Raw genomic sequence first — 24,366 nt, 5'->3', positions numbered from 1 at the left:
TTAAGTAAAAATGTTAATGGTACTTTTATTTAATTTATGGATATTTTTTAAATAGAGTATCATGTGAGTGTATTTTTAATTTTTTTAATTGAAACGTATCGATAAAACTTTTTAAAGTTTAAAAGATATTTTTGAAACACAGTAAGTATTCTCAAAACAGAATCATAGTTTCGCTCTAAAATTAATAATAATGATTTTTTTTTATATAATTTTAAGAATATTATTAAAAAAAATTAAAATTTAAAATATTTTTAACCCATCTTACTAAATTTAAGATATATTTTTTTTCTTAATTTAGTATTTTTTAATACATCTGTATTTTTTAACTAATTTTACCTTCAATAATTTTATGATTTGTATATTTCTTTTTTATAATTTTATAATTTTTTCTTTGTAAATTTGTTATGTATAGAAAATATATGTCAATACCATAATTATTTTATTTTATAATATTTATATACCATTTGTAAATAATAAAAAAAACATACCTAATATAATATATCTTTTATATAATTATCTTTTAACTTTTAAAACTTCTGAAATAAAAAGTTAAAAAGATTATTATAAAATTAAAAACATATACATTAACTTGTTATGCCACGTCATTTCCGACCTTATCTGAAAAGTTATTTTAAAATGGATAAAAATATTTAAAAAGTGACCAGTCACTTTAAAGTTTTAACGAAAAGTTTTGAAAATGGATTCCAATTTTTAGTTGTAAATTTAGTCTGCATCTTCTCCAGCTTCAGCTTCAGATGAAAGTTCCACATCACATCAAGTAATACTCTCTTCATTGATATGAAGCATGAGAGCTTAGGCTCATAAGTGGACAATATCATATCATCGTAGATAGTCGTGTTCGTTTAACATAGTATCAAAGTTATGCCCCAAACGTAGTCGTGTCAATAGATGTGTAGAAGCTTACTTTGTTCGAGGGGACATGTGACCATGCTCAAAATAGACAATATCATATCACCGTGTAAGTTGTATTCATCTAACTTCCGCCATTTTTACTCACCATTACTCACTTCCCATGAGATAGGCCCTCTGAAAATGCAGTTGATATCGAGCTTCATTGTTGCTGGTTCGTCGATTTAACCGAGAACAGCACTTGTGAGTTCTTCGCTCTGTTTGAGTTGAGCTTGAAATCTTCATCCTGTTTAGTTTAGTTTTTTTTTTCAATGGCGGGGACTCTATGGCTGTGTTTCGGTGCGATCCTTCTATCGGTGGTTTTTGGCGCTGAATCGAAGTTCATGGTGTATAATACCTCGCAGAGTGTTGTTCCTGGGAAGCTTAATGTTCACTTGGTCGCGCATACGCATGACGATGTAGGATGGTTGAAGACGGTTGATCAGTATTATGTTGGCTCTAATAACTCCATCCAGGTTTTGTTTCTTTTCCGACTCTTCGTGTGAAATGATCGTGAAATAGGGTTTTGATCCCTGTCGCTTTTCAATGCAGGGAGCTTGCGTGCAGAATGTGTTGGATTCTATGGTTACAGCTCTACTGGCTGACTCGAATCGAAAATTTATATATGTAGAGCAGGTGCGTTGTTTCTTCTTTGTTCTAGTTCTGCAAATTAGTATCAACATGATAATTTTTGGGGTTATGAACTTTTAGAGCTTTCCCTTTTGAGTTTTCAGTCAAGATTTTAAAACGCGTCTGCGTCTGCTAGTGAGAGGTTTCCACACCCTTAATGTTCCATTCTCCTCCCCAATGTGGGATCTCACAATGCACCCCTTTTAGGACCCAACGTCCTTGATGACACTCGTTCCCTTCTCCAATCGATGTGGGACCCTCCAATCCACCAGCCTTCAGGACCCAACTTCCTTGTTAGCACACTGCCTCGTGTCCACCCCCTTCGGGGTTCAGCCTCCTCGCTGGCACATTGCTTGGTGTCTGGCACTGATACCATTTATAATGGTCCAAGCACACCACTAGTAGATATTGTCCGCTTCGGCCCATTACGTATCGCTGTCAGCCTCACGACTATACAGTTCAAATTTGTGAGACTACCTGATCGCAAGCGGCACGTGTTTGGCGGGCGCGGTCCTGTAGACATATCATAGATGATACGACTCTCTAACCTAAATGTCTACAAGACATATCATAGAGGATACGACTGTCTACAGGACTATCACAGAGAATACGACTCTCTAACCTAAATGTCTACAGTACCTATCACAGTGGATACGACTCTCTAATCTAAATGTCAACGCTCTTATAAAGAATGTTTCGTTCTCCTCTCCAACCGACGTGGGATTTCACAATAAAGGATCCTGCATCATTTTTATTTTGCAACAATGTTCGAGAAAATCAAGAACATCACCTCTGTAGATTGGATTTATCAAGTGGATTGCTGAAGTTTTCTGCAAGTAGGCGTTGGGGATGTTAGATATGCGAGTACCTTATCTAATCATATCTTATGTCACAAGTCAAAACAGATGACCATTATTGTCAAGCCCGGCAAAGTGGCAGTTAATTGTCCGATGTTCAAAGAGTTGATAAAATCAAGTTGAGTTAGTTTATATGTTTATTATATTCCATCTTCTGCTTGCCAATCTTTACACTGTCTTTTTTATGCAGGCATTTTTCCAAAGATGGTGGAGAGATCAGAGTGAGACTGTTCAGGATGTAGTCAGGAAACTCGTTAGCTCGGGTCAATTAGAATTCATGTATAATTATTGCTTCTCGTGTCCTTTTTGTGTCCATATTTGAAGTTAATGAGCTCATTGTTGAAGTTAAAGATGGTGGAGAGATCAGAGTGAGACTGTTCAGGATGTAGTCAGGAAACTCGTTAGCTTGGGTCAATTAGAATTCATGTATAATTATTGCTTCTCGTGTCCTTTCTGTTGTCCATATTTGAAGTTAATGAGCTCATTGTTGATATTTTCTAATATAATGTATAATTATTTGAAGTTAACGAGTTTCCTGACTCGTTATTTTCTAATAACGAGTCAGGAAACTCGTTAGCTCGGGTCAATTAGAATTCATGTATAATTATTGCTTCTCGTGTCCTTTTTGTGTCCATATTTGAAGTTAATGAGCTCATTGTTGATATTTTCTAATATCATGTATAATTATTTGAAGTTAACGAGTTTCCTGACTCATTATTTTCGTTAGCTCGGGTCAATTAGAATTCATGTATAATTATTGCTTCTTGTGTCCTTTTTGTGTCCATATTTGAAGTTAATGAGCTCACTGTTGATATTTTCTAATATCATGTATAATTATTTGAAGTTAACGAGTTTCCTGACTCATTATTTTCGTTAGCTCGGGTCAATTAGAATTCATGTATAATTATTGCTTCTTGTGTCCTTTTTGTGTCCATATTTGAAGTTAATGAGCTCACTGTTGATATTTTCTAATATCATGTATAATTATTTGAAGTTAACGAGTTTCCTGACTCATTATTTTCGTTAGCTCGGGTCAATTAGAATTCATGTATAATTATTGCTTCTTGTGTCCTTTTTGTGTCCATATTTGAAGTTAATGAGCTCATTGTTGATACTCTCTAATACCTTTCAATGCAAGTATTCAATATTATCATTCCAGCTTGAATTTCTAAACTTGATTTTCCCAACGTAGAAATGGGGGCATGTGTATGCATGATGAGGCAGCAACACATTACATTGATATGATTGATCAAACAACTCTTGGGCATAGATTTATAAAGGAGGAGTTTGGTGTTACTCCCACTGTTGGTTGGCAAATTGATCCCTTTGGCCATTCTGCTGTGCAGGCTTACCTATTGGGAGCAGAAGTAAGCTGCACTTTATTATATCAAGAAATCCTTTTTGAGCTTCAATATTGGAGTATTTCTCTATGAAGTATTGACAAATTGCTGTTACTGTAGGTTGGGTTTGATTCACTTTTTTTCGGTCGGATAGATTACCAAGATAGAGCCAAGCGTAAAGTTGAGAAGAGTCTTGAAGTTGTTTGGCAGGGTTCTAAAAGCCTTGGTTCATCTGCTCAGGTAAAATTACGCTAGTAGTCGGCATATAAACAGGCAAATGCTACTTTGGACGAGTTTGTAACTGTAACAGCCTAAGTCCTCAGCTAGTAGCTATTGTCCCCCCGTTATGTATCACCGTCAACCTCACGGTTTTAAAACGCGTCTACTAGGGAGAGGTTTCCACACCCTTATAAGCAATGTTTCGTTTCCCTCTCCAACTGATGTTGGATCTCACAATCCACCCCCTTGGGGGCCAGCGTCTTCACTGGCACACTGCCCGGTTGGAGAGGGGAACGAAGCATTGCTTATATGGGTATGGAAACCTCTCCCTAACAGACGCGTTTCAAAACCGTGAAGCTGATGACAATACGTAACAAGTCAAAGCGGACAATATCTGCAAGCGGTAGACTTGGACTCTTACAAATGGTATCAGAGCCAGTCACTGGGCGGTGTGCTAGCGAAGACGCTGGCCCCCAAGAGGGGTGGATTGTGAGATGCCACATAGGTTGGAGAGGGGAACGAAGCATTCCTTATAAGAATGTGGAAACCTCTATCTAGCAGACGTATTTTAAAACCATGAGGCTGATGGCGATACGTAACGAGTCAAAGCAGACAATATCTGCTAACGGTGGACATGGGTTGTTACGGTAACTGTACAAATATCTTGAGATTTTACTCGTGTTCACGACGTGGCCTTTTAATTGTTTTACCTTCTTTAAAATCTATGTGAAGGATTTCTGATTGCTTCAACCTTGTGATTTCCATCTTCATTGGGCAGATTTTTGCTGGTGCTTTCCCTGAGAACTATGAACCTCCATCTGGTTTCTACTTTGAAGTTAATGATGCTTCCCCAATAGTTCAAGTACAAAAAAGTTTCCCTTAATTTCCATATTTGGTAAATTATATATTGTTATACACAGTTAATAATTGTGACACTAATTCCATCTCTGTTATGAAGGATGATATTAACTTGTTTGATTACAATGTTCAAGATCGAGTGAATGATTTTGTTGCTGCTGCTGTAGCGCAGGTAAGCAATCAAACATCTTCAAGGATTTGTTTGTCTGAGTTAACGAGGTCATATTAATTGATGGTGACTTTTCTGGATTCTCAGGCAAACATAACTCGAACAAATCATATAATGTGGACAATGGGAACAGATTTCAAATACCAATATGCACACACCTGGTTCAGGCAGTTGGACAAGCTCATTCACTACGTGAACAAGGTATTATGATGCTATTTTAAGTTGCAATTTTAGGGCTGTTGAGGATTATTAGGAGGGAGTACCACATTGGTTAATTTAGTGGAAGATCATGGGTTTATAAATGAGGAATACTATCTTCATTGGTATGAGGCCTCTTGGGGAAGTCCTGCAAAAAGAAGTTGGTAATTTTACCGAGATAGAAAATGAAAAGGGAGTAGGAATGGGGATAGTGTTTTAAACGAGATACTAACAGTTTTCATTCATATTATTAACTATAAGAGTTTTTTTTTAAGTTTAAAGGCTTTAATGAGAATTTTGAAAGTTCAGGAGTGTTTTTGAAATAAAGTACTAACGATTTCCGTCTAAAAACTAACGATAAGGTATTTGTAAACTATTTTTGAAAGTTTTAAGGGTATTACTAAAACTTTTTTTAAAGTTGAGGGGTATTTTTGAAACATAGTATTTTCTATAATTTATCCTGGTCTTGTTTTGATTTTGCTGGATTGGGGTCCTTTTTGTAGTTAGTTCTTGGGCTCCCACTTTTTGTTGGACTTGTTTTTTTTTGTATGTCCTTGTTATTCATTTTTTTCTCAATGAACAATTTCTAACAAAATAACAATAATAATTTCTCAGTGATATAATGTAATGGATTAAATGTTCAAGGGATACAAACTTCCAAAAAGATGTGAGAAAAAAGAAAAAAGAAAAAATAATGAAGTAGTGTGTGATGTCCCACGTTGGTTGGGGAGGAGAACAGAACACCCTTTATAAGGGTGTGGAAACCTTCCCCTAATAGACGCGTTTTAAAGCCTTGAGGGGAAGCCCAATATCTGCTACCTCCACTCAAGGAGAAGCCCAGCCCAAAGAGGACAATATTTACCTCCACTCAAGGAGAAGCCCAAAGAGGACGAGGACAATATTTACCTCCACTCAAGGAGAAGCCCAAAGAAGACAATATTATATTGCTCCCAAAGAGGACAATATTTGCTAGCTCCCCTCAAGGGGAAACCCAAAGAGGACAATATTTGCTAGCTCCCAATCTGCTATCTCCCAAAGACGATAATATTTGCTAGCTCCTCTCAAGGGGAAGCCCAAAGAGGACAATATTTGCTAGCTCCCAAAGAGGACAATATTTGCTAGCTCCACTTAAGGGGAAGTCCAAGGCGGACAATATCTGCTCCCTCCCCTCAAGGGAAAGCCCAAGGAGGACAATATCAAGACGAACTAGTTCATCTATAGATACCAAAAAGCCAGAAGGAAAAATCATCATCTAATGAGATATTAATGGACAGAGAAGAGACAGCACATTGTATCACATCGTTGGTCCAACATGATGGACTGTCCCACAGAACGAGAATACCATTCATTGAACTAATAACATCTAAGGAGGCTCATTCAGTACAAGAGGACCTCTAAATAGATCTAACAAGGCACTTTTCAATGCTACTTAGCTTTGTTTCTGGAAGGATTACAAAATTTAGGTGAACATGTAAGTGCTTTAGGCATTATCATGGAAATCTATATCCATATTTTTTCGGAATAACGAATCTCCACAATAGTATAATATTGTCCACTTTGAGCATAAGCTCTCATGGCTTTGCTTTGGGCTCCCCCAAAAGGCCTCATACCAATGGAGATGTATTCCTTACTTATAAATCCATGATCATTCCCTAAATTAGCCAATGTGGGACTTCCTCCCAACAATCCTCAACAACATTGACTATTTTTTGCTTTCCTATTACTGATTTCATATTGTACAATTCCAGGATGGACGTGTAAATGCTTTGTACTCGACTCCATCCGTTTACACTTCTGCAAAATTTGCTACAAATAGTTCCTGGCCAGTCAAGACTGATGACTTTTTTCCGTAAGTTTGATTGAAGTTTAAGTATGGAGAATCTGTTTTCTCACATTCAATTTCTCTTAAAGTTGAAGATTTTATATCAGCTATGCAGATCGTGAAAATGCTTACTGGACAGGATACTTCACAAGTAGGCCATCCTTCAAGTACTTTGTCAGAATGATGAGTGGTTATTATCTGGTATCTGCCATTTAGCTTTGCAGTTATATTTACTACAAAACTTTGGGTTTAACATAAGTTGTGACTATAATGTTATGCTGTGTCATCAGGCAGCAAGGCAACTGGAGTTTTTCATAGGAAGGAGTAGCACAGGCTCAAATACGGATTATTTGGCTGATGCCTTAGCAATTTCTCAACATCATGATGCAGTTACCGGTACAGAAAAGCAGCATGTAGCAAATGATTATGCAAAACGACTGTGGATAGGCTATAAGGAGGTGCTTTGCTGACTTTGTTCCAGAAATACTTTAAACTTTTGAGCTTATTTTTTAATCTACTCAACTATATTTCTGCAGGCTGAGAAGTTAGTGGCATCTGCACTTGCTTGCTTAGTGGAGTCTACTCCATATTCTGAATGTGGTAACCCGACTACAAAGTTCCAACAGGCAATGATCAAAAAGACCTTAGCAACCTTATTTTGTTGTTTGGAAAGTTAGGATGACTTCTAGTTGTGAGATCCCAAGTTGGTTGGAGAGTGGAACGAAGTATTTCTTATAAGAGTGTGAAAACCTCTCCCTAGTCGACGCGTTTTAAAGCCTTGAGGGGAAGCCCAAAGAAGACAATATCTGCTAGCGGTGGGCTTGGGCTATTACAAATGGTATTAAAGCCAGACATCGGGCGGTGTGCTAGCAAGGACGCTGGCCCCCAAGGGGGGTGGATTGTGAGATCTCACATTGGTTGGTGAGGGGAACAAAGCATTTCTTATAAGGGTGTGGAAACCTCTCCCTAGTCGACGCGTTTCAAATCCTTGAGGGGAAGCCCAAAGAAGGCAATATCCGCTAGCGGTGGGCTTGGGCTATTACAAATGGTATCAGAGCCAGACACCGGGCGGTGTGCCAACGAGGACACTGGCCCCCAAGGGGGGTGGATTGTGAGATCCCACATTGGTTGGTGAGGGGAACAAAACATTTCTTATAAGAGTGTGGAAACCTCTCCCTAGTTGATGCGTTTTAAAACCTTGAGGGGAAGCCCAAAGAGGACAATATCTGCTAGCGGTGGGCTTGAGCTATTTCAAATGGTATCAGAGCCAAACACCGGACGGTGCGCCAGCTAGGATGTTGGGCTCCCAAGGGGGGTGGATTATGAGATCCCACATTGGTTGGTGAGGGGAACGAAACATTTCTTATAAGGGTGTGGAAACCTCTCCCTAGTTGACGCGTTTTAAAACCTTGAGAGGAAATCCAAAGAGGACGATATCTACTAGCGGTGAACCTGAGCTGTTACACTAGTTGTGGGTTCAGAAACGTAAAGGGTAAAGGTTAAAAGTGTGAAAAGGAGAGAAAAAGAATCGAGAAAGGAAATATGCCATCTAGAGAAAATAGAGAGTGAGAAAGCAATTATAGAGGCAGGATACAAATTCTACTCTAAGACCTATTTAGAAAGGTCAATATTTGCAGGACACCAAATAAAAAGAAAAGTAATAAACTCTAAACTGTAGCTAAAATGGCAATTTTCATTTCGAAGACACTCCATGAGTGTTCCCAAAACGAAAGAGTTATCAAATGATAGCAACTGTTTATGGGCCTTCGGTTAGTTATAATTACGATTGAAGAATTTTCACTGAAGTCTATGTTGAATTAAATTGATGGTGTTACCATTACATCTTAAGCTTATCACACCACAAATTAGTAGATCAAAACTGTTCATCAATGTTCTCAAGTTCATATCTATATAGTAGATCAAGTTACATCATTAGCCATGATAAAGTTGTTTTGATTTGTTCATTGAGTTTGTTCTTTTCTCTGGCTTTGTAGTGCCCCCTTCTAAATGTAAGCTATTGTCCTGCATCAGAACTTGATCTATCTCAAGGAAAAGATTTGGTAATCCTATTGTTTCTCTTAAATAGAAAAAACTATGTTCTGTGATCTTTAGAGCACAATCTAATCAATTATTGTGTTTTTTGATCATATTTAGGTTGTTGTTATCTACAACTCTCTTGGATGGACTAGGAATGATATCATACGAATACCTGTGAGTGCCACTAAATTTCTCATCGACTGTATGATCTTTTACCCTGCTTGATTTAACATTATTAAAAATAAAGAAAATAAAAACCAATTGAGGGATCTCNCGAAAGGGAAAGCCCAAAGAGGACAATAACTGTTAGCGGTAGATTTGGGCTGTTACAAATGGTATCAGAGCCAGACATTGGATGATGTGCCAAGGGGAAGCCCGAAAGGGAAAGCCCAAAGAGGACAATACCCGCTAGCGGTGGATCTGGGCCGTTACAAATTGTATCAGAGTCAGACATCGGATGATGTGCCAACCTTCTCGCTGTTCCCCGAAGAGGGGTAGACACGAGGCGGTGTGCCAATAAGGACGCTGGCCCCAAAGGGGGGTGTATTTGGAGGGTGTCCCACATCAATTGGAGAAAGGAACGAGTGTCAGCGAGGACGCTGGGCCTCGAAGGGGGGTGGATTGTGATGTCCCACATTAGTTGGGGAGGAGAACAAAACACCCTTTATAAGGGTGTGGAAACCTTCCTCTAATAGACGCGTTTTAAAGCCTTGAGGGGAAGCCCGAAAGGGAAGGCCCAAAGAGGACAATATCTACTAGCAGTGGATCTAGACCGTTATNATCTTTTACCCTGCTTGATTTAACATTATTAAAAATAAAGAAAATAAAAACCAATTGAGGGATCTCACATTGGTTGGGGAGGAGAACAAAACATTCTTTATAAGGGTGTGGAAATCTCTCCCTAGTAGACGCGTTTTAAAATCCTTGAGGGGAAGCCTGAAAGACAAAGTCCAAAGAGGACAATATTTACTAGCGGTGGATTTGGGCTGTTACAATTTGTCACTACGCAAATGTCTGTAAGACTTTATCATTGAAATGTGTTCTTGAATAATGATTTATGTAAATTTTCTTTACATGCTTAACATCTTTTTTATATTAGAATGTTCTATCCATATCTTGATAGCCTTCGATCATTTTGGCATTATATTAAAATTTTCTCAAATATTTATAGTTGCAAATTATAAACGGCTACAGGTTATCAGTGAAGATGTTGCAGCTAAAGATTCTGAAGGGAGAGTAATCGAGTCACAACTCCTTCCTATTGCTGATGCAAACATGCACTTGAGGAATTATCATGTAAAGGCCTACTTAGGCAACAATCCTACTGCAACTCCAAAATTTTGGCTTGCATTTCCAGTTTCAGTTCCACCATTTGGCTTCAGCACATATATTATCTCAACCTCCACCAGGGCAGGTTGGCTTAACAGGGTTGTTTCATGTTTGAACTAAATTGTATGTGGATGTAACGACCCAGATCCACCGCTAGCAGATATTGTCCTCTTTGGGCTTCCCCTCAAGGCCTTAAAAACGCGTCTACTAGGGGAAGGTTTCCACACTCTTATAAAGGGTGATTTGTTCTCCTCCCCAACCAATGTGAGACATCACAATCCACCCCCCTTCGGGGCCCATCGTCCTCGCTGGCACTCTTTCCTTCCTCCAATCGATGTGGGACCACCCCCAAATCCACCCCCCTTTGGGGTCCGGCGTTCTTACTGGCACACTGCCTCGTGTCTACCCCCTACGGGGAACAGCGAGAAGGCTGGCACATCGTCCGGTGACTGGCTCTGATACCATTTGTAACGACCCAGATCCACCGCTAGCAGATATTGTCCTCTTTGGGCTTTCCCTTTCGGGCTTCCCCTCAAGGCTTTAAAACACGTCTACTAGGGGAAGGTTTCCACACTCTTATAAAGGGTGATTTGTTCTCCTCCCCAACCAATGTGGGACATCACAGTGGAAGTTGGAACACCATTGAAACTGTGATGTCCCACATCGGTTGGGGAGGAGAACAAAACACGCTTTATAAGGGTGTGGAAACCTTCCCCTAGTAGACGCGTTTTAGAGCCTTGAGGGGAAGCCCGAAAGGGAAAGCCCAAAGAGGACAATAACTGTTAGCGGTAGATTTGGGCTGTTACAAATGGTATCAGAGCCAGACATTGGATGATGTGCCAAGGGGAAGCCCGAAAGGGAAAGCCCAAAGAGGACAATACCCGCTAGCGGTGGATCTGGGCCGTTACAAATTGTATCAGAGTCAGACATCGGATGATGTGCCAACCTTCTCGCTGTTCCCCGAAGAGGGGTAGACACGAGGCGGTGTGCCAATAAGGACGCTGGCCCCAAAGGGGGGTGTATTTGGAGGGTGTCCCACATCAATTGGAGAAAGGAACGAGTGTCAGCGAGGACGCTGGGCCTCGAAGGGGGGTGGATTGTGATGTCCCACATTAGTTGGGGAGGAGAACAAAACACCCTTTATAAGGGTGTGGAAACCTTCCTCTAATAGACGCGTTTTAAAGCCTTGAGGGGAAGCCCGAAAGGGAAGGCCCAAAGAGGACAATATCTACTAGCAGTGGATCTAGACCGTTATAGGAACTCATGTCATTGTCACACTTTGGTGCAGGCGTTAATTCAATAAAATCTTCTGTTCATACATTTCCGAGCGGTGATATTTCCACTTTTCAAGTCGGTAACGGAAACCTGCAGCTTAAATTTTCTGCAGATCAAGGAAAAATTGTTTATGGAAACAGCAAGAGATCGGTATGAATTCTAACAAACAATCTTATGCAACTCTACAAGTTTATTTTGCATAACATTCTTATGCAAAAACACCGAACTGTTCTTCATTTTGAGCCCTCTTCTTGAAAAAAAGAGAAGGAAGGAAGGAAGAACCTGTGAGTTTATGTAGCTGACATATCTATTTTTAATCATTGAAGGTTGATGAATTGGTTGATCAATCATACAGCTACTATTCAGGATATGATGGAAGACGGGACAAAGCTCCACAGGTAGACTGTTATTTGAAAATGGTTATTCCAGTTATTTGATTTCTAACTCCATTGGTAACATTTTCAGAATGCTGGGGCTTATATTTTCCGTCCAAATGGGACATTTCCCATAGTTCCCAATAAACAGGTATGTTTCCTCGCCGGAATAAGGACCTTAGGCATCAAACATAATTCTCATGAGAGACAACTTTCTTCGACTTTTCAGGTTCCCGTGACAGTTATACGAGGTCCGTTGATCGAAGAAGTACATCAACAGATAAATCCCTGGATCTATCAGGTAATAATCTTGTTCATGTTCATGATAATAATTAAATTATCTTGTTTTAGTGTTTTTTGTTCTTCTTTTATGGTATTTCTTTTATATAGGACGGTCTTATATTACTATTACTAATACCTTCATTTGTAGAAAGAAATCAGAGAATATTTGCAGAAAAGACACAAACCTACACAAAACTTTTCGACAATATTGTATACCAAGTTATATCTTGATGTAAACTGTCTAATATTTCTGCTCCCTATAGTTATACTCATTGGGGAAGGTCTTTTGTAAACACCATGGATCATACATCCCTTTTGGTTCCTGTCATGGTTAGATCTCGTATTTTCTTTTCTCGTATTCTTCCAAATCCTTTTGGCTCTTAATTTCATTGAATAAGAACCTTCATGTCATGAAAAGGAATGATGGAAAAAAGGAACCCGAGTTACTAAAAAAGATCTCCAATTGTTCAACAAATCTCAAAGAGAGTAAAATTAGAAAATATATATCTAGAAGGTTAGGAATCACGACTCTCCACAATGGTATGATATTGTCTACTTTGTGCATAAGCTCCTCATGGCCTTGCTTTGGGCTTCCCCAAAAGGCCTCATACCAATGGAGAGAGTATTCTTTGTTTATAAACCCATTATCATTCCCTAAATTAGATAATGAGATCTGAACGTGAAAGCTAAAGCATTTGGAAATTTTGGATCATTTTTTTGGTCAACTGTATTAAGAATTAGTCAACTGAGAAAAAAATCTCTTGGGTCGCTATCTCGTTGTCGTAAAATTGAATCTCTGGAACGTAAGTCGTCTTACGTTTTACTACAGCGATTAATATTTTCGGTTCTTGCCATTTTAACATTTGTAGGTAACCAGACTTCAAAAGGAAAAAGAGCACGTTGAAGTAGAATTTACTGTAAGTTTACTGCATAATCTCTTATACTCTTATTTTGAGCAAGCAAGCCAAGTAGCAAATGTATAAGATGAGACTTAAGAGTGTATAACAGAATGCCTGATTTGTTCTACATATGGTGTTCCGACACTACAGGTTGAAAGGAGGGGCATTGACTGAACATATGCTGCAAAGTCTCTTAGCAAATAATTTAGCTTATAATTACAATTTAATATTATTTGAAATATTTATTAATATCCGTAGAAAATTTAATCTTTATTAGTATTATTGTAAAATAATTATCTAATCAAATATTTGAGTACAATAGTAAGTGTATGAACTTTATAGAAGTATTCATGATGTAGGAAATAAATATTATCATAATAATATAATTATAAATATATTATTAATAATTAAGCAAAATAATATATTTTTAACGTCTACTAGGGGAAGGTTTCCACACTCTTATAAAGGGTGATTTGTTCTCCTCCCCAACCAATGTGAGACATCACAATCCACCCCCCTTCGGGGCCCATCGTCCTCGCTGGCACTCTTTCCTTCCTCCAATCGATGTGGGACCACCCCCAAATCCACCCCCCTTTGGGGTCCGGCGTTCTTACTGGCACACTGNCTAATACCTTCATTTGTAGAAAGAAATCAGAGAATATTTGCAGAAAAGACACAAACCTACACAAAACTTTTCGACAATATTGTATACCAAGTTATATCTTGATGTAAACTGTCTAATATTTCTGCTCCCTATAGTTATACTCATTGGGGAAGGTCTTTTGTAAACACCATGGATCATACATCCCTTTTGGTTCCTGTCATGGTTAGATCTCGTATTTTCTTTTCTCGTATTCTTCCAAATCCTTTTGGCTCTTAATTTCATTGAATAAGAACCTTCATGTCATGAAAAGGAATGATGGAAAAAAGGAACCCGAGTTACTAAAAAAGATCTCCAATTGTTCAACAAATCTCAAAGAGAGTAAAATTAGAAAATATATATCTAGAAGGTTAGGAATCACGACTCTCCACAATGGTATGATATTGTCTACTTTGTGCATAAGCTCCNACACCATTGAAACTGTGATGTCCCACATCGGTTGGGGAGGAGAACAAAACACGCTTTATAAGGGTGTGGAAACCTTCCCCTAGTAGACGCGTTTTAGAGCCTTGAGGGGAAGCCCGAAAGGGAAAGCCCAAAGAGGACAATAACTGTTAGCGGTAGATTTGGGCTGTTACAAATGGTATCAGAGCCAGACATTGGATGATGTGCCAAGGGGAAGCCCGAAAGGGAAAGCCCAAAGAGGACAATACCCGCTAGCGGTGGATCTGGGCCGTTACAAATTGTATCAGAGTCAGACATCGGATGATGTGCCAACCTTCTCGCTGTTCCCCGAAGAGGGGTAGACACGAGGCGGTGTGCCAATAAGGACGCTGGCCCCAAAGGGGGGTGTATTTGGAGGGTGTCCCACATCAATTGGAGAAAGGAACGAGTGTCAGCGAGGACGCTGGGCCTCGAAGGGGGGTGGATTGTGATGTCCCACATTAGTTGGGGAGGAGAACAAAACACCCTTTATAAGGGTGTGGAAACCTTCCTCTAATAGACGCGTTTTAAAGCCTTGAGGGGAAGCCCGAAAGGGAAGGCCCAAAGAGGACAATATCTACTAGCAGTGGATCTAGACCGTTATAGGAACTCATGTCATTGTCACACTTTGGTGCAGGCGTTAATTCAATAAAATCTTCTGTTCATACATTTCCGAGCGGTGATATTTCCACTTTTCAAGTCGGTAACGGAAACCTGCAGCTTAAATTTTCTGCAGATCAAGGAAAAATTGTTTATGGAAACAGCAAGAGATCGGTATGAATTCTAACAAACAATCTTATGCAACTCTACAAGTTTATTTTGCATAACATTCTTATGCAAAAACACCGAACTGTTCTTCATTTTGAGCCCTCTTCTTGAAAAAAAGAGAAGGAAGGAAGGAAGAACCTGTGAGTTTATGTAGCTGACATATCTATTTTTAATCATTGAAGGTTGATGAATTGGTTGATCAATCATACAGCTACTATTCAGGATATGATGGAAGACGGGACAAAGCTCCACAGGTAGACTGTTATTTGAAAATGGTTATTCCAGTTATTTGATTTCTAACTCCATTGGTAACATTTTCAGAATGCTGGGGCTTATATTTTCCGTCCAAATGGGACATTTCCCATAGTTCCCAATAAACAGGTATGTTTCCTCGCCGGAATAAGGACCTTAGGCATCAAACATAATTCTCATGAGAGACAACTTTCTTCGACTTTTCAGGTTCCCGTGACAGTTATACGAGGTCCGTTGATCGAAGAAGTACATCAACAGATAAATCCCTGGATCTATCAGGTAATAATCTTGTTCATGTTCATGATAATAATTAAATTATCTTGTTTTAGTGTTTTTTGTTCTTCTTTTATGGTATTTCTTTTATATAGGACGGTCTTATATTACTATTACTAATACCTTCATTTGTAGAAAGAAATCAGAGAATATTTGCAGAAAAGACACAAACCTACACAAAACTTTTCGACAATATTGTATACCAAGTTATATCTTGATGTAAACTGTCTAATATTTCTGCTCCCTATAGTTATACTCATTGGGGAAGGTCTTTTGTAAACACCATGGATCATACATCCCTTTTGGTTCCTGTCATGGTTAGATCTCGTATTTTCTTTTCTCGTATTCTTCCAAATCCTTTTGGCTCTTAATTTCATTGAATAAGAACCTTCATGTCATGAAAAGGAATGATGGAAAAAAGGAACCCGAGTTACTAAAAAAGATCTCCAATTGTTCAACAAATCTCAAAGAGAGTAAAATTAGAAAATATATATCTAGAAGGTTAGGAATCACGACTCTCCACAATGGTATGATATTGTCTACTTTGTGCATAAGCTCCTCATGGCCTTGCTTTGGGCTTCCCCAAAAGGCCTCATACCAATGGAGAGAGTATTCTTTGTTTATAAACCCATTATCATTCCCTAAATTAGATAATGAGATCTGAACGTGAAAGCTAAAGCATTTGGAAATTTTGGATCATTTTTTTGGTCAACTGTATTAAGAATTAGTCAACTGAGAAAAAAATCTCTTGGGTCGCTATCTCGTTGTCGTAAAATTGAATCTCTGGAACGTAAGTCGTCTTACGTTTTACTACAGCGATTAATATTTTCGGTTCTTGCCATTTTAACATTTGTAGGTAACCAGACTTCAAAAGGAAAAAGAGCACGTTGAAGTAGAATTTACTGTAAGTTTACTGCATAATCTCTTATACTCTTATTTTGAGCAAGCAAGCCAAGTAGCAAATGTATAAGATGAGACTTAAGAGTGTATAACAGAATGCCTGATTTGTTCTACATATGGTGTTCCGACACTACAGGTTGAAAGGAGGGGCATTGACTGAACATATGCTGCAAAGTCTCTTAGCAAATAATTTAGCTTATAATTACAATTTAATATTATTTGAAATATTTATTAATATCCGTAGAAAATTTAATCTTTATTAGTATTATTGTAAAATAATTATCTAATCAAATATTTGAGTACAATAGTAAGTGTATGAACTTTATAGAAGTATTCATGATGTAGGAAATAAATATTATCATAATAATATAATTATAAATATATTATTAATAATTAAGCAAAATAATATATTTTTATTTGTTAATAAAGTACAATATGTTGGTGATTGAATGTCAATGTTAGTTTTAGTTCACGTGAGATCCCATATTGGTTGGAGTGGGGAACGAAACATTCCTTAGAAGAGTGTGGAAACCTCTCCCTAATAAACATGTTTTAAAACCTTGGGGGGAAGCTCGGAAGAGAAAGCCCCACGAGGACAATATCTGCTAGCAGTGGGCTTGGGCTGTTACAAATGGTATCAGAGGCAAGCACCAAACGGTGTGCCAGTGAAGATGTTGGGTCCCGAAGATTCATTCACTTGCATTACTGCTAGCACTACAAAAAGCTCCGGTCTTAACGCCCCAGACAACGTCCTAGGCGTAGGGGAGATCGGAGCAAGAGGGAACGCCTAGACGACGTTTTTCTTCTTGGGCAACTGTAAGTAGATCGAGAGGTCCTTCTGCCCCTTGTCCCCGAATAAGGGTCATATGTTCTCATAAAAGGTTGCTCCAATCTGACCTAGCTGGCGAGCGATCCCAGTTCGCAGCAGAGAACAAGACAGGAAGCGAGCGTACCTTTGTTCGCTTCTTCTCTACCAAGCACGGAAGTTTAAGGATAACTGTAGGTCGGTGGCTACCTGAGGAAATTCTGATTCGATCCGCCCCCCGGCTGGGAGGGGTGGATTGTGAGATCCCACATTGGTTGGAGAGGGGAACAAAACACTTCTTATAAAGATGTGGAAACGCGTTTTAAAACCTTGAGGGGAAGCCTGGAAGGGAAAGCCCAAAGAGGACAATATCTACTAACAGTGGGCTTAGGCTGTTACAAATGGTATCAGAGTCAGGCACTGCTATGTGTGCCAGCAAGGACGCTGGGCCCCAAGGGGTGGATTGTGAGATCCCCTATTGGTTGGAGAGGGGGAGGGAACGAACCATTACTTATAAGGGAGTGAAAACACGTTTTAAAAACCTTTAGGGGAAGACCATAATGGAAAGCTCAAGGAGAACAATTTCTGCTAGCGGTGGGCTTGAACATTTTTTTAACTAAAAAAAATAAAACCATTTTCTGCTCTGAATCTTGTGATTTTTTGTCTTCATTATTTATCTTATTTCTGAAACCTCTCAACTCCCCAACAAACAAACTTCCCTCTTAGTAAATTTCTGCATCTATTCTGCCACTGTTGCTGACTCTATGTGGCTTTTAGGTTGGGCCGATACCTATTGATGATGGAGTTGGCAAAGAAGTAGCAACTCAAATTACAACTTCTATGAAAACCAACAAAACATTTTATACAGATTCCAATGGCAGAGATTTCATCAAAAGGGTATGACTTCAGCTTATTTCTTTTTCACTTTATTTCACTTTAGACTTGACTTATCTCAATCTAAGAACTTTCTTCCGCATTGTAATTACTTGATCATCATCTGGAGAGTGATAATCTCCTCTGATTCCTTGACTGGATATTATCTGATTATTTAATTTTGTAGATTCGTGACTATAGAGCAGACTGGAACCTGGAAGTGAACCAACCCGTTGCAGGAAATTATTATCCAGTAAGTGATTTTGTGTCTCTGTGACCTTTTTGGAGCATTTTCTTCTATAACAACTATCCTTTAGGACTCCGATGTACATCAGGTTCTTTAAATATGTCTCTAATTACTAGAATAACAACGAGTTTTTCCTCTGAAACGTCTTTCACTCTTTATTAGAGGATTTCTTGAGACCATTAACACTTCATCTTCCACGTAAGATGAGCGTTTAAAAGTTGGGTCGTGTGGCTCCTTTGTCAATGTTACCACCCTAGAAGGAGTAATCTGTTAGGAATCATGGATCACCACAATGATATGATATTGTCCACTTTGAACATAAGCTTTCATGGCTTTGCTTTGGGCTTCCCCAAAAGGCCTCATATCAATAGAGATGTATTCCTTACTTATAAACCCATGATCATTCTCTAAATTAACCAATGTGGGACTCCCTCCCAATAATCCTCAACATAATCAACCTAACTAATGAACATGTGTCGATGAAAGTGTAATCAACCTAAGCCTAACTCGACTAGTTAAGACATAATAACCTTGACAAATATGGTTTCTGATCTTGTGCTCTATAGTTGTTTCATTAAATGGAATTGTCCTTTCAGATAAATCTTGGGATCTATACACAAGATGATAAGAAAGAATTTTCAGTTTTGGTGGATCGTGCTGTAGGGGGCTCCAGCCTAGTTGATGGGCAGTTAGAGTTGATGCTTCACAGGTGCATAGTTATATTCTTTTAGAAAAAGTATAGTTCCTTTTTGCTCCTATTTACAGGTGCTAAGAGCTGCTGAAGGTTTGCCTGTGCGGTTTGATAGTTGGTTGATATAATCACAACTCGCTAGATAGCTAATTGACACTGGGAAACTTTTTCTTTATGCATAATGTGTTGCTGGACCTCATTTATGTTCTTTTTTTTACTAAACAGGAGGCTATTACTAGATGATTCCAGAGGTGTTGAAGAGGCTTTAAATGAAACAGTTTGTATTAATAATGAATGCAGAGGACTAATCGTAAGTGCCTGCGCCGAACTCTACGAAATATATGGCACCTACAGCTTTTATTCTTCTTCTTTATCTTATATTATGAATTGAAGTTGAGGTTGAGGTCTGTTGTGAGTCCCACGTCGGTTGGAGAGGAGAACGAAGTATTCCTTATAAGAGTGTGGAAACCTTCTTCCTAGAAGAGGCGTTTTAAAATCGTGAGGCTAACGGTGATATGTAACGGATAAAAGCGGACAATATTTGCTAGCAGTGAGCTTGGACGGTTATAAATAGTATTAGAGCCAGCGAGGACGTTGGGCCCTAAGAGGGTGGATTGGAGGTCCCACATGGTTGGAGAGGAGAATGAAGCATTCCTTGTAAGAGTGTGGAAACCTCTTCCTAGCAAACGCGTTTTAAAATCGTGAAACTGACGGCGATACGTAACAGGCAAAAGCGGACAATATCTGTTAGCGGTGGACTTGGACTAGGGGTGTACATTCAACCCGACAACCTGGACCAACCCAACCCGAACTATAAGGGTTGGGTTGGATTATCATTTCGGGTAGGATTGGATTAACAATTCGGGTAGGGTTGGGTTCATTTTTCGGAACCCAAACTGAATCGGTTGGGTTTCAGGTTCGTAGGCAAAACCTTTGGGTTAACTCGAGCCAATTAAAAATATATAAATTATATTAAGAATTCTTCCGTATAAATGAGTTTGCCAGAGTGGTACTTAAGCCAATCTAAAAACACTAGCTTGAGTTTGACGCCAATATGTTACAATTTTCGCTCGTTGGGTTGGGTTGGGTTACCAATCCAACCAACCCGAACTTTTGGGTTGGGTCAAAAGAATCCCTCAACCCAATCCAACCCGGACAATGTACACCCCTAATTTGGACTGTTACAAATGGTATCAGAGCAAGACACCGGGCGATGTGCCAGCAACGAAGACGCTGGACCCCAAGGGGGTGGATTGTGAGGTCCCACATCAGTTATAAGAGTATGGAAACCTCTTCCTAACAAACGCGTTTTAAAACCATGAGGTTGACGGCGATATGTAACGAGCAAAAACAAACAATAAAAACTACCCAAGACATTCTCGATTAGCTAAATCAAAACTTACTAATATAATTGTTCTTTTTCTCACATCACCCCCACAATCTCTGTCTCATATCTTCTTCTTTTATTCATTTTGCATTTGTTCTTCCTCTCCCCTTCCCTATCCTGTACCATTCTTAGTACTCACGTTTTACATTAAGCTATGCAGATTCAAGGAAGGTTATATTACAGAATTGACCCTTTAGGAGAAGGTGCCAAATGGCGACGTTCTTTTGGTCAGGAGATCTTTTCTCCACTTCTCCTAGCCTTTGCTGAACAGGTGAATATTAGAGGAAGTGAAAAGGAAACGTTATAAATTATTAAATGACTATGTTAACCTTACTAGATAATTAACCTGCAGGATGGAGATAATTGGGCAAATTCTCATAAACTTACTTTCTCTGGAATTGATTCCTCATACAGTTTACCCAAAAATGTTGCTGTTATAACTTTACAGGTAATGATGATCTTTTTGTTGGTCTGATCCCATGCTTCTTCAACACCCATCTTCATTTGTAACTTTTTCTTGTCTCGTTCGTCTAATCTTAAACAGGAACTTCACGATCGAAACGTTCTACTTCGATTGGCTCATTTGTATGAGGTGCTACTCTAACCCTGCTCAGGAAGTAGTTTCACTTTCTCTTGTTCAAGTTTGGCTCGAGTTTATTATAATCTTGCTTGCGAACGACATACAAACATTTACGCTGGTACTTAAGAACTCGAGTATATCCTGAATCGACACTCCATGGCTATGTATGCTAACATTTTGTACATAACTAATCCTGGGTTGCTTTTGTTGAGGATTATTGGGATTGGGAGTGTCCCACATTGGTTAATTTAGTGGAAGATCATGGGTTTATAAGTGAGGAATACTATCTCCATTGGTATGAGGCCTTTTGGGGAAGCCTAAAGCAAAGCCATGAGAGCTTATGCTCAAAGTGGACAATATCATACCATTGTGGAGAGTCGTGATTTCTAACATGGTATCAGAGCCATGCCCTAAACTTAACCATGCCAATAGAATCCTCAAATATCGAACAAAGAATGGCGAGCCTCGAAGGTGTAGTCAAAAGTGACTAAAGTGTCGAACAAATGGTGTACTTTGTTCGAGGGCTCCAGAGAAAGGAGTCGAGCCTCAATTAAGGGGAGGCTATTCGAGAGCTCCATAAGCCTCAAGGGGAGGCTTATAGTGTGCTTTGTTCGAGGGGAGGATTGTTGAGGATTATTGGGATTGGGAGTGTCCCACATTGGTTAATTTAGTGGAAGATCATGGGTTTATAAGTGAGGAATACCATCTCCATTGGTATGAGGCCTTTTGGGGAAGCCTAAAGCAAAGCCATGAGAGCTTATGCTCAAAGTGGACAATATCATACCATTGTGGAGAGTCGTGATTTCTAACAATCCTGGGTTGCTTTATTTTCTCTAGATTTTCTGGATGAAATTTTAGAAGAAAAGGACTAGAGAACATGGTTTTTTAGTTATAATTCTTCCTGCCAACTTCTCCATCGTTGTCAGTGCCTGGCCAGTGATAATCCCTTGCATCTAGATTATGATTTTGGGGTTCATTTATTAAATCTGTCCAAAGTTTATAAGAGAAAACATATCCGTAACGGCTCAAGCCCACCGCTAGCAGATATTGTCCTCTTTGGATTTTCCCTTTTGGGCTTTCTCTCAAGGTTTTTAAAACGCGTCTGCTAGGGAGAGGTTTTCACACCCTTACAAAGAATGTTTCATTCTCCTCTCCAACCGATGTGGGATATCACAGTCCAGCCCCCTTCAGGGCCCAGCGTCCTTGTTGGCACACCGCCTCGTATCCACCCCCTTCGAGGCTGAGTCTTCTCGCTGGCACATCGTCCGATGTCTGGCTTTGATACTATTTGTAACAGCCCAAGTCCACCGCTAGCAAATATTGTCTTCTTCAGACTTTCTCTTCCAGGCTCCCCCTCAAAATTTTAAAACGCGTCTGCTAGGGAGATGTTTCTACACCCTTATAAAGAATTCTTCGTTCTCCTCCCCAACCGATGTGGGATCTCACAATGTTTCATCGTTTTATTTATCAGTTATCTTGGCTGCTAAGTTAACGAAAACCTGCTGTATGTTTCAAACGATCAATCCCTAATGCTCACTGCTTTTTATCCTAAATACTAATATGTTATTCTGTTGGCTTATGAAAACGGCAAAGACTGGAGAGGAAAAGGAATATTCAGTGATTACTAGAGTAGAACTAAAGAAGCTATTTCCAGGAAAGGAGGTATGAGCAACAGATTCTTCAAAAGTAGCTGCTAATCATTTACCTTCTTTCTGTAACTTATAGTTCTCCAATCCATTTCAGATCAAGAGGGTAACAGAAATGAACTTGTCTGCAAATCAAAAAAGGACAGATATGGAGAAGAAACGAATGGTGTGGAAGGTAGAGAATGGTTCAAATGAAGTTAAAGCCAAGAGAGGAGGAGCTATAGACCCTAAAAAGTTAGTGGTGGAACTCTCCCCTATGGAAATCAGAACCTTTATCATTGAGTTGGAAGAGAAGCTCAGCCGCAAACTGGTTTTTGATGCCTAATATGCTCAAGTAAGTTGCTGTTCTCTGGTCTCTGGTCTGCGTTTGAGTTTTGTTTTCTGTTCTCTGACTATTGAGGTTAACCTTTCAGTTTCCTATTGAACGGAAGAAAATATATATATATATATATATATATATATATATATATATATATATATAATTTGAGAGGTTAACCTTTTATTGTGTGCTAAACTTGATGTTCATCAGGGGGAAACTGTTCTTATCAGTGAAAGAGATGACTTTGAGGAAGAGGGTTCCTTGTTCTTGAGAACTAAACTAACCATTAAACCTCTAATATATTAGAAACTGATCTTTTAGTTTTGTTTGTTTTTCTATAAATATGTTTTAACATTTTTATTTTTTAAATGTAGGTTTGTTTTCTACCAATTTGTTTAATATGATTTTCGACTTACACAAATATTTACATTTAGTGAAAGGCTATACGAGCTATAAATTGATAAACGATGAGTGACTTGGAGAGAACCATGTGACGAAAGCGGGCGCTACGGAAGAATTAGCCTAATCCAACTTTCAAGCCCCCAATGGTCGCAGCATAATGAAGAGCCAAAGTCTAATTGGTCTCTCCATGGTTACACATCCAATTTCGTTTAACAAGAGCATGATTTTTATCACTCCTTTGAGATCACTCGTAAGAGAACAAAACCTTTATAAGGGTGTGAAAACCGCTCCCTAGCAGAGGTTTTTTAAAAAGCTTGAGTAAACTCAAAAGAAAACGCCCAAAGAAGACAATATCTACTAGCGGTGGACTTAGCTATTACACATTCATGTAAGTAGGGAGGTTCGATAATGTAGCTCCCTTATATACATGTGAGTGACTCAACACGTTAGTCTTCTATCGATTTCCTCCACAAAGAGGTCCAAAACAACGATTGACGTTTATCAACGAGGGGAAGGGTCAAGATATTCTTTTGACCGTTGGCCTTGTTCACAACCAAAATTGATAGCAATCAATACAAACCAATAGCCTTCTCCAAGAAGCTCACAAGGCCAAGAAGGTTGTCGATAGCTAAAGCATCCATGGAAGAAAAGAGAATAATGTCATCAGCAAAAAGAAGGCCACGGACCCAAAGAGAACTCTTCCCAAAGGAAGAGCGAGGGAGGGTCGCCTTGTTTAAGGCCTCTCCTGATATGAATCATTCCCCCAGGGCCGCCATCAAATTTATTTTTCTAATCCATGTTATCCTTTACAACTTAGGAACTCACGTTCATAAATGTTAATGTGTTCAAACTACGTTGTATCCAATCGCTCGAACTTCACTACTTGATCCATATGATTATGTGAATTTCCATTTTTTTCATTTGTTTTCGCAACATATAAA

General features: G+C 39.0%; 2 protein-coding genes across 11 annotated transcripts; both read left to right on the top strand.

Moving 5' to 3' along the window:
- Positions 1 to 1,022: 1,022 nt before the first annotated feature.
- LOC111808533 (probable alpha-mannosidase At5g13980) lies at positions 1,023 to 24,339 on the top strand. Of its 10 annotated transcripts, none has more exons than XM_023694584.1 (30): positions 1,023 to 1,385; positions 1,462 to 1,545; positions 2,587 to 2,675; positions 3,589 to 3,763; positions 3,857 to 3,976; positions 4,734 to 4,817; positions 4,914 to 4,985; positions 5,070 to 5,183; positions 6,929 to 7,029; positions 7,110 to 7,203; positions 7,293 to 7,460; positions 7,539 to 7,628; positions 8,997 to 9,062; positions 9,157 to 9,213; positions 10,234 to 10,453; positions 11,657 to 11,793; positions 11,970 to 12,041; positions 12,109 to 12,168; positions 12,247 to 12,318; positions 13,169 to 13,216; positions 18,058 to 18,177; positions 18,341 to 18,406; positions 18,997 to 19,109; positions 19,317 to 19,401; positions 20,639 to 20,749; positions 20,831 to 20,926; positions 21,023 to 21,070; positions 22,652 to 22,720; positions 22,802 to 23,038; positions 23,458 to 24,339. In XM_023694584.1, the coding sequence occupies exons 1-29, from the start codon at positions 1,182 to 1,184 to the stop codon at positions 23,027 to 23,029; spliced, it is 3,063 nt and encodes a 1,020-aa protein (XP_023550352.1). In that variant the 5' UTR covers positions 1,023 to 1,181; the 3' UTR covers positions 23,030 to 23,038; positions 23,458 to 24,339. The 10 variants fall into 10 exon arrangements, with proteins under 10 accessions (XP_023550352.1, XP_023550350.1, XP_023550351.1 ...); XM_023694582.1 differs by lacking the exon at positions 23,458 to 24,339 and adding an exon at positions 23,234 to 23,347; XM_023694583.1 differs by lacking the exon at positions 23,458 to 24,339 and adding an exon at positions 23,118 to 23,153.
- On the top strand, positions 14,856 to 16,712 carry LOC111808535 (probable alpha-mannosidase At5g13980). The gene is made up of 6 exons (XM_023694594.1): positions 14,856 to 15,056; positions 15,233 to 15,304; positions 15,372 to 15,431; positions 15,510 to 15,581; positions 16,432 to 16,479; positions 16,612 to 16,712. Exons 1-6 carry the CDS (start codon positions 14,895 to 14,897, stop codon positions 16,633 to 16,635), a joined length of 438 nt encoding a protein of 145 aa, XP_023550362.1. The 5' UTR covers positions 14,856 to 14,894; the 3' UTR covers positions 16,636 to 16,712.
- Positions 24,340 to 24,366: the final 27 nt, after the last annotated feature.

Source organism: Cucurbita pepo, chromosome LG13 (genome assembly GCF_002806865.2).
Source record: "Cucurbita pepo subsp. pepo cultivar mu-cu-16 chromosome LG13, ASM280686v2, whole genome shotgun sequence".
Classification (NCBI taxonomy): domain Eukaryota; kingdom Viridiplantae; phylum Streptophyta; class Magnoliopsida; order Cucurbitales; family Cucurbitaceae; genus Cucurbita; species Cucurbita pepo.
The sequence above is the reverse complement of the archived record's forward strand: the minus strand, read 5'-3'. Positions and strand labels throughout refer to the sequence as shown.

Bases quoted from the DNA above. Each gene is read 5' to 3' on its own strand.
- LOC111808533 (XM_023694584.1), top strand. From the start codon at position 1,182: ATGGCGGGGACTCTATGGCTGTGTTTCGGTGCGATCCTTCTATCGGTG. The intron at 4,986-5,069 runs GTAAGCAATCAA...CTGGATTCTCAG, and splicing joins TTGCTGCTGCTGTAGCGCAG to GCAAACATAACTCGAACAAA. The intron at 9,063-9,156 runs GTAATCCTATTG...GATCATATTTAG, and splicing joins TATCTCAAGGAAAAGATTTG to GTTGTTGTTATCTACAACTC.
- LOC111808535 (XM_023694594.1), top strand. From the start codon at position 14,895: ATGTCATTGTCACACTTTGGTGCAGGCGTTAATTCAATAAAATCTTCT. The intron at 15,582-16,431 runs GTAATAATCTTG...TAACATTTGTAG, and splicing joins TAAATCCCTGGATCTATCAG to GTAACCAGACTTCAAAAGGA. The intron at 16,480-16,611 runs GTAAGTTTACTG...CCGACACTACAG, and splicing joins ACGTTGAAGTAGAATTTACT to GTTGAAAGGAGGGGCATTGA.